Below are 9,093 nucleotides of genomic sequence, written 5' to 3' on the forward strand. Positions count from 1 at the left end.
TGATTCTGTTTACTGTGACTATCTTTATAATTCAAGACAGCTTGTTCCTTCATATCAGTCACTGGTTAAAATGGTGCCAATTGAAAATTACAAAACATTTTTTTTTAAATGTGCATTTCCCTGTCTTAGTTTGTGATCAACTCTCTGAATTAGCTGTATTTTCTGTTTTTTGAATTTTTCCTAGCTCTACAAAAACAGCCATGATGGAGAGGGAAGTAAATATTCAGAAAAATTGTTATTTTAGGAGGAGTAGATATTTTTAGATTTTAATTTTAATTCGTGTTAAGCTTATACAAATTCACAAGAGTTAAGAAATGCAAAGAATAGTATTCTGAAATTCTGTCTAATCTATGCTTCTGCCAACAGTAGTCTCCTTACCACAGATTTTTTTTTTTTAATAATAAAAATGGGTACATATAGAAAGCTGCAAAGATTTTAAAGTAGTAAATAGCCCCTGGGAAAGACTTCAGAAGACTAAATGTCATCTGCCCAGCACAATAAATAGTACTTTTTATCATCTTGGCATATTTTGTAAAACTAACAAATCAGAGAAAAAGAGGAAGACCTCCAACGAGATGGATCGGCCAGGTGGCATCATTGATGGACTCGGAGGTGGCAGCGGTGGTGAGGTTGGCCCAGGATCGAGCATTGTTTCGTTCTGCTGTGCATGGGGTCGCTATGAGTTGGTCCCGACTCGATGGCACCTGACAACAACAACAAACAAATATTTGCAATCCATTTCAAGAACTTTTTAAGATAAATTTTTATTAGAAAATGAACTTTAGTTTTAAGAACTTTCTTTTCACTGTAATCATCTAAAATAAATAATATGTATCAAGTATAATTACTTCTGCCTTCTGTTAGGACAATAAATAACTGAAGATACTTGTTTTAACAGTCAAACAGAAGGAAACCAGTTTACAGGAATGGCTTATCAAGGACTTCTTTTAAGTGATCGCAGAAGACTAAGGACAGAAAGCATTGAAGAACATGCAACACCAAATTCATCTCCTGCTCAATGGCCTGGTACGAATTTGAGTTTTCTTTTTTCAAAAAAATGTTGCAATTCCGTTTTGAAAAGCTAATTTGGTTCTCCATTGTTGCTCTTTGTGGATTTGGTGAATGGTTTTTGTAGTTTTGTTTGCTTGATTTTGATGATGTCTTCTTCTATGGATTAGGATTCTTAAATTCCATAATGTCTGGTAACCTAGTGCTTACGAATCAGGCTGCAAACTGCAAGCTCAGCAGTTCAAATCTACCAGCTGTTCCGCAGGAGAAAGATGAGTCTTTCTGCTCCCATAAAGATTTACAGCCTCAGAAACCCTGTGCAGGGTCGCTATGAGTCAGAACCGACTCCACGGCACATAACCACCACCCCACCATAATGTCTGAAGACTCAGAAACTTAAGGCTTCAAAAAACTAGCTGTATTGACCAACATAAAAAAGCCAGATGTTATCTTCCTTTATAAGCGTGAGCACATCTTCCTTACCATTAGAAATTCTGATTTAGAATCTTAGAGAACTATACCACAGACATTATTTCACAGATATGACAGAGAAAATGCAATTATTCTACAAGTGTGCATTCTTATTTTCATATAGAAGGAACCATGTCTGTTGATCTTTCTGTTCTCTGCATCAATTCAAACCTTCTCAGCTCTTCAACAGCCTTTCCAACACTCCATGCCAGTTCATTCTTCCTATACTTGCTTCAGAACTCTGACTCAGAGGTTTAAACGGAAGTAAGTTTCCAAGAGTGTCATGGAAAGGAGCGGAACACTCAAAGTGCATTTAAGATAGATTTTTTTTTTTATCAGTTTCTAGAAATTGATCATTAAAAAAAAAAACGCTTTTAGACTTATAAAAAAGTTTACAAAAATAATACAAAGAATTTTTGTATTCTCTTAACCCAGATTCTCTAAATGTTAGCATTTTATCATACTTGGTTTCTCATTCATTCATTCTCTCTCTTACTCATTCACTATGTATATGTGTATAAGTTTGTGTGTATAAATAAACACAAACACACACATACACATATATATCTAGAGAGAGACAGAGAGAGAGAGAGAGAGTGTCCTGCTGTGGCACTGTGGGTTAATGAGCTGGACTGCAAGGTCACTTTGAACCACCAACCTTGCAGTTCAAACCGACCTTGCAGTCCAGTGCATTATCGTGCAGTACCACACCAGGATTCCTTGTAATAAAAAGATAATGGAAAATTTCCATGAATTTTTTACAGTCCCATCATAGTTAAGTGTCGTTGAATTGGTTTAGACTCATAGCAACCTGTATAGGATTTCCAAAGAGTGGCTGGTGAGTTTGAATCGCTGACTTGACTTTGTGGTTCAGCGTGACCTTGCAGGTCAGCGCACTAGCCTGCAGTGCCACACCAGGGCTCCTATAGATATATATGGGTGCGTATAAGTCAGCCAGAGTGCTCCTTGGAGGCCAGGATGACCAAACTTCGTCTTTCATACTTCGGACATATTGTCAGGAGGGACCAGTCACTGGAGAAGGAGCTTATGTTTGCTAAGGTGGAGGGTCAGAGAAAAAGAGGAAGACCCCCAACGAGATGGATTGGCCAAGTGGCAACATCGATGGACTTAAGCATGGCAACAGTAATGAGCTTGGCCCAGGATCAGACAGTGTTTCGTTCTGCTGTGCATAAGCTTGCTATGGGTCGGTACTGACTCGATGGCACCTAACAACAACATAAGTAAGTAATTAAAATGGAGTCCTGGTGTGGCGCTGTGGGCTAATGTGTCAGACTGCAAAGTCATTTGAATTGCAAGGTCGGTGGTTCAAGCTCACCAACTGCTCCTTGGAAACCCTATACAGGGTCACTATGGATTGGAATCAACTCTACGGCACTTAACAACAAAACAACAAATATATATATATATATATATATAATCAATATAGACTAATGGATTTCTAGTTTACTATGTAGATTATAATCCATTTCTATCATTATTTTGTTGCTCAGATTCTGGAAATACATATACTGTGTATCATAGACACAGACATTTTGGGTAAATTTTAAATTTAGATTTTTTTTTTTTAATCTTTTGATGCTTTATCCTGGTGTACTTCACTTGATGTTATCTGCTTTTACAGGTGTGAGCTCACTTATTAACCTCTTGAGTTCAGCCCAAGACGAAGACCAGCCAAAATTGAACATTTTGTTATGTGAAGCTGTTGTTGCTGTTTATTTAAGTTTACTGATACATGCCCTGGCTACAAATTCGTCCAATGAATTGTTTCGACTTGCAGCCCACCCACTAAACAATCGAATGTGGGCAGCTGTTTTTGGAGGGGGTGCGAAACTTGTCGTGAAACCTCGGAGACAATCAGAAAATATTTCAGGTAAGATAAGTTTGACACCAATGACATATTTGTATGTAAATATAAGTAATTTCTAATACTAAAGTAAAAAAAAAAAATTAATGCCTTAAGAATTTTTAACTTGAAAATCAGTGATCTTTAAAGTGTGATCACGTTTGTTATGATCATAATAATGAAACCCAGATTAGAATGAAAAATAGGTTCATTTACTATTATTTTTATGAAAGTAACATTTTTGAGGTGGATGAACCAGAGCCTATTTGAGATTAAAAGAAATAGAGAAGAAGTAAAACTAAGTGAAGAGACAAGATTAAGGAATAAGGTCATGGAGAACGGACAGTACTTAGAGAAGAAATATCTAAATAAAAATTTAAAATCTTTATAGAGTATGTTAGCAGTTTACATCAGATTAATTTATGGTCATGTACAAAGTAGTTACTTCAATCATGCATACAATTTTTAAGATTTAATTGTGTGTGTGTGTCCATGATAGGTAAATCCGTAGAGACAGAAAGAACATGGATGGTTGCCAGAGGCTGTGGGAGATGGAATGGGAAGTGATTGCTTAACGAATACTGAGTTTTCTACTGAGTTGATAAAACATGATAGTGTGGTGTTTGTACAACATTATGAATGTACTGAATGCCTCTGCATTGTACACTTTAAAATGACTGATACTAGGTTTAGAACTGGACTGCCAACCACAAGATCAGCAATTCAAACCCACCAGTTCGGTGAGAGAAAAGATGAGGAACCCTATATAGGGTCACTATGCATTGAAATCAACTTGATGGCATATAGCAGTAAAACAGCATGGCTAGAGTAGGAAGAAAGGGTAATTCGTAATGGAAAATAAGTGCTGGTTTGTTTGTTTTTTTTCCCTTCTATCTTTATTAAGTACCACCTGTTCATTCTGAAGACATAGATAAACACCGTAGACGATTTAACATGCGAATGCTAGTTCCTGGAAGGCCTGTGAAAGATGCTACCCCACCACCAGTGCCTGCAGAAAGACCATCTTATAAAGAAAAATTTATACCTCCTGAACTTAGTATGTGGGATTATTTTGTTGCAAAGGTAAGGATCATGAGGAATGCAAGTTTTCATTTATGTATGTCTGTTACCGCTTGTAAATCTGTCACTTAGGAATGATGGGGCAGTTTCTGGATTGAATCACCATAATTTAGTTTCTGAAATCCAGAAACTGAACAGTCAAACTGACCTTGTGGTTCAAACTGACCTTGTGTTCCAATGCATTATCCTACAGTGCCACCCAGATCCATTGTAACTGCATTTTATACTATGTTGGTTGTTTGCTAATGTTAACTGTTTTGCACTTTGCTTGTTTGAGTTCATCAAACACTCTGTTTCTCTTTATGTGTGTCAGCACTATTGTCATAGTGTCATGCTTATGAGTAAGGGAGTATATTTCCTATCAGGCTTCCTCCCATTCTGTAATTTTCATTATATATCATTCTAGTCTTAAATATTTAAATTTTTCTTTTTGAAAAGAAAGGTTGTGAACAGAAACATAATTTTATAATGCAAACAAAACAAAAAAGCATCCTACCACCCAGTGTTTGTTCACATATTGCTAATTGTCTCTTAAGTGTTTTTTGCACAGTGGGTTTGTTCAGATCAGCATCTAAAATAATGTTTACATATTGCAAATTGGTCACTATGTCCTTAAGTCTCTTATAATTTATAGATTGATGATTGATAAGTTCCATCTTCATCTTTAAAAAAAAACAACAACAAAAACTTAGCCCTTTTCCTGGGGATCAGGGAAGACTATAAAAATTTGCCCCATCAAATTTTTCAATGGCTCTTACTGATGCCACCCCCAACTGATGCCACCCCCATTTTGTATTCATCTGAATTCTGTATTTGCTGCACAGTGTAAATTAAATCTAGAAGCTTCGTCAGATCCTTCATCTTCATCTGATTGGTCTGTCATGTTCTTTGTCTTCATCTGATTGGTCTGTCATATCCTTCGTCTTCATCTAATTGGTCTGAGTAGGGGGAGTGCAAGACTATTTCATAGGTGATTTCATAATTTCTGTCAGGAAGCACAAAATAATCTAGCTATCACTTATTTTGTTTAGTTAGTCGACTGTTAATTCAGTGGGACTTTTAGAATCATGATACTATAATTCTATCATTCATTCTTCATTTCTTTGCCTGGAATACTTCCCTTCATCAATTATTTGGTTACCTTGAAGTACAATTTTAAGAGATAAGTCAGGGTAAAATACTTGATTCTTTGCTTTATGTACTAGCTTTCAAAAGGATGAATTGATTCTCTAGCATCCTATAGCTGAGGATTTTGTTTTGTTTTGTTTTTCATTTTGTTATTGTCTTCTAGACTGAAAACTAGGAGCTCTGGTAGCGTAATGGTTATGAATCGGGCTGCAAACTGTAAGGCCAGCAGTTCGAAACTACCAGCTGCTCCGCGGAAGAAAGATGAGGCTTTCTGCTCCTGTAAAGATTTACAGGCTTGGAAACCCTGTTCAGGGTTGCTATGGGTCGGAACCAACTCGATGGCACTTAACAACAACAAGACTGAAAACTATGTGTTTTAATCCATTGCAGTCATCATTCGTATAGATGTATGGGTTATCCCTTTTTTTTTGAAAGTGAGAATCTCCAAGTTTTTAAATCTTTTTGAGACTATTTCCTTAGTCTTTGATAGTTTCTTTGTTTTCTAGTATGATAAATTATGCTAGGCTAATTGTGACATTTCCTGTCCTAGGCAGGATACAGCTATTTTTCCAAAGAATCTGCCTCCTTTTTATGGGAAATTAGAGTTAGAAATAACAGTTAGGAAGAAAGCAGCCCAGCCAGTGGTTCTCATTGATACTGGGTTGGTCATTGTTTCTAGATGAGCATATTTCTAATGATTGTTCATTTTGATGAATGTATGATAGTTTTCACTATTCATCTGTCAGTTTGTTGTACTCTGGTGGCTTGTGTGTTGCTTTGATGCTGGAAGCTGTGTGCCACTGATATTTTAAATATTAACAGGGTCACCCATAGTGGACAGTTTTGAGGTGAGTTTCCAGACTTTAAGACAGACTAGGAAGAAGGAGAGATAGACTACTTCTGAATGTTTAGCCACTGAAAACCTTATGAATAGCAGTGGAACATTGTCAGTACCAGAATAGTAAACATTGAGACATTATAAATACCATCAGAATATTGTCAGATATAGTGCCAGAAGATGAGCCCCTCAGGTTGAAAGGTACTCAAAATGCAACTGAGGAAGAGCTGCCTTATCAAAGTAGAGTTGACTGTGATGATGCAAATGATGTAAAGCTTTAGAAGCCTTCATTTGTTTACAGAGCACAACTCAACATGAAGTGAAACAGCTGTAAACATCCATTAATAATTGGAACATGGAATGTATGAAGTATGAATTTAGGAAGACTAGAAGTTGTCAAACGTGAAATAATAGAACACGTAAACATTGATATCCTAGGCATTAGTGAGCTGAAATGGACTGGTACTAGCTATTTTGAATCAGACAACCTCATGTTTAACTATGCCGGGAATGACAAATTGAAGAGGAATGGCATTGCATTCATCATCAAAAAGAACATTGTCAAGATCTGTCTTGAAGTACAATGTTATCTGTGATAGGATAATTTCACTATGCTTACAAGGAAGAACAGTTAATAAGACTATTATTGAAATTTACACACCAACCACTAAAGCCATTGATGATGAAACTGAAGAATTCTGCCAATTTCTTCAGTCTGATATTGATCAACATGCAATCAAGATGTATTGATAATAACCGGTGATTGGAATGCAAAGGTTAGAAACAAAGAGAAAGGATCAGTAGTTGAAAAATATTGCTATGGTGATAGAAATTATACTGGCGATCACATGATAGAATTTTGCAAGGCCAATGACTTCTTCATTGCAAATACCTTTTTAAAACAACCTAAAAGACAACTATATATATAGACCTCACCAAATGGCATACACAGAAATCAAATCTACTACATCTGTGGGAAGAGACAGTCAGTGGAAAAACAAACCAGGGGCAGACTGTAAAATAGACCATCAATTGTTCTTAGCAAGTTCAAGCTGAAGTTGAAGAAAATTAAACAAGTTCCTAAGAGTCAAAATATGACCTTGGAGAGATCCCATTTAAATTTAGAGATAATCTCAAGAACAGTTTTGATGCATTAGACACTAATGACCAAAGACTAGAGAATTGTGCAATGACATCAAGAATTATCATATAGGAAGAAAGCAAAAGGTCATTAGAAAATAAGAAGGAAAGACCAAAATGGATATCAGAAGAGTCTCTGAAACTTGATCTCCAGCAAGTGGAAGAAATGAGGAGGTAAAAGAACTGAACAGAAAATTTCAAAGGGCAGCTTGAGAAGACAAAGTCAAGTATTATAATGAAATGTGCAAAGACCTGGATTTAGAAATCAAAAGGGAATAACACACTCAGCGTTTCTCAATCTGAAAGAACTAAAGAAAAAATTCAAGTCATGACTTACAATATTGAAGGATTCTCTGGGCAAAATACTAAATGATTCAGAAAGCATCAAAAGAAGATGGAAGGAATACACAGAGTCACTGTATACCAAAATGAAATGATCATTGTTCAACTATTTCAAGACATAGTATATGATCAAGAGCCAATGATATTGAAGTAAGAAGTTCAAGGTGCACTGAAGGCATTGGCAAAGAACGAGGCTCTGGGAACTGATGGGCTACAAATTGAAATCTTTCAACAAACTGATGCAGCACTAGAGGCACACACTCATCTATGCCAAGAAATTTGGAACAGGACTTCCGGCAAAATGGCAGAATTGGCTAAGGTACTACAAAGACCTTCTACAACAAAGATACAAGAAATCAAATGAAACAGATACAGATGAAAATTCTGGCACCCTGATCTGCAGAAAAAAGGTTAGAGAGGTAGGTGGAGTACTTGCTGGCAGGAGAGGTCAAGCAGGGATGGCGAGAGAGGGACATTGATGATGCAGCACAGCCATCTTGTGAGCAGCTTTGACTACACAAGGAGGTCTGGTACATCAGATCCACACGGGTAAGAGGAAAGATGCAATTTATTCTTTTCCCCATGTTCCCCTGGTGAACAGAGATATGACCATTCCAAAGAGAAGTGACTCAATGAAATGTGGAAGCCATCAAACAATATATTTAATATCACATGCAAGTAAACTTTTGTTAAAAGTAATTTAAAAATGGCTGCAACAGTACATTGACAGGGAACTGCCATAGGTTCAAGCCGGTTTCAGATCAGGATGTGGAACAAAGAATATCATTGCTGATGTGATGGATCTTGCCTGAAAGCAGAAAGTAGTTGGAAAATTTTTACCTGTGCTTTATTGACTAAGGCTTTTGACTGTGTGAATGATAACAAACTATGGATAACATTGCTGAAAATGGATAATCAGAAACATTTTGTTGTGCTTATGAAGAAGCTGCACATAGAACAAGAGAGTCACTCAAACAGAACAAAGGGACAATAAATGGTTTAAAATAAGGAAAGGTATGCACCAGGATTGTATTTTTGAACCATACTTATTCAGTCTGTATGCTGAGCACCTAATCCAAGAATTGGGATTATATGAAGAATGTGGCATCAGGATTGGAAGAAGACTCATTAACAACCTGCAATATGCAGATGATACAGCCTTGCTTACTAAAAGAGGACTTAAAATACAGTCCCCTTACTGATGAAGATCAAAGATCACACA

General features: G+C 36.6%; 1 protein-coding gene across 3 annotated transcripts in view; it reads left to right on the forward strand.

Annotated features, from left to right (window-relative positions):
• The window catches only part of DMXL2 (Dmx-like 2), a 192,917-nt gene that overhangs the window by 150,805 nt on the left and 33,019 nt on the right, over window positions 1-9,093 (forward strand). For all 3 annotated transcript variants that reach the window (XM_006831646.1, XM_006831647.1, XM_006831645.1), the window contains 3 exons: window positions 899-1,026; window positions 3,122-3,370; window positions 4,248-4,426. In XM_006831646.1, the coding sequence (XP_006831709.1) occupies window positions 899-1,026; window positions 3,122-3,370; window positions 4,248-4,426 (556 nt within the window). The remainder of the gene's footprint in view (window positions 1-898; window positions 1,027-3,121; window positions 3,371-4,247; window positions 4,427-9,093) is intronic.

The sequence above is a fragment of the Chrysochloris asiatica genome, unplaced genomic scaffold (assembly GCF_000296735.1).
Source record: "Chrysochloris asiatica unplaced genomic scaffold, ChrAsi1.0 scaffold00004, whole genome shotgun sequence".
Classification (NCBI taxonomy): Eukaryota; Metazoa; Chordata; class Mammalia; order Afrosoricida; family Chrysochloridae; genus Chrysochloris; species Chrysochloris asiatica.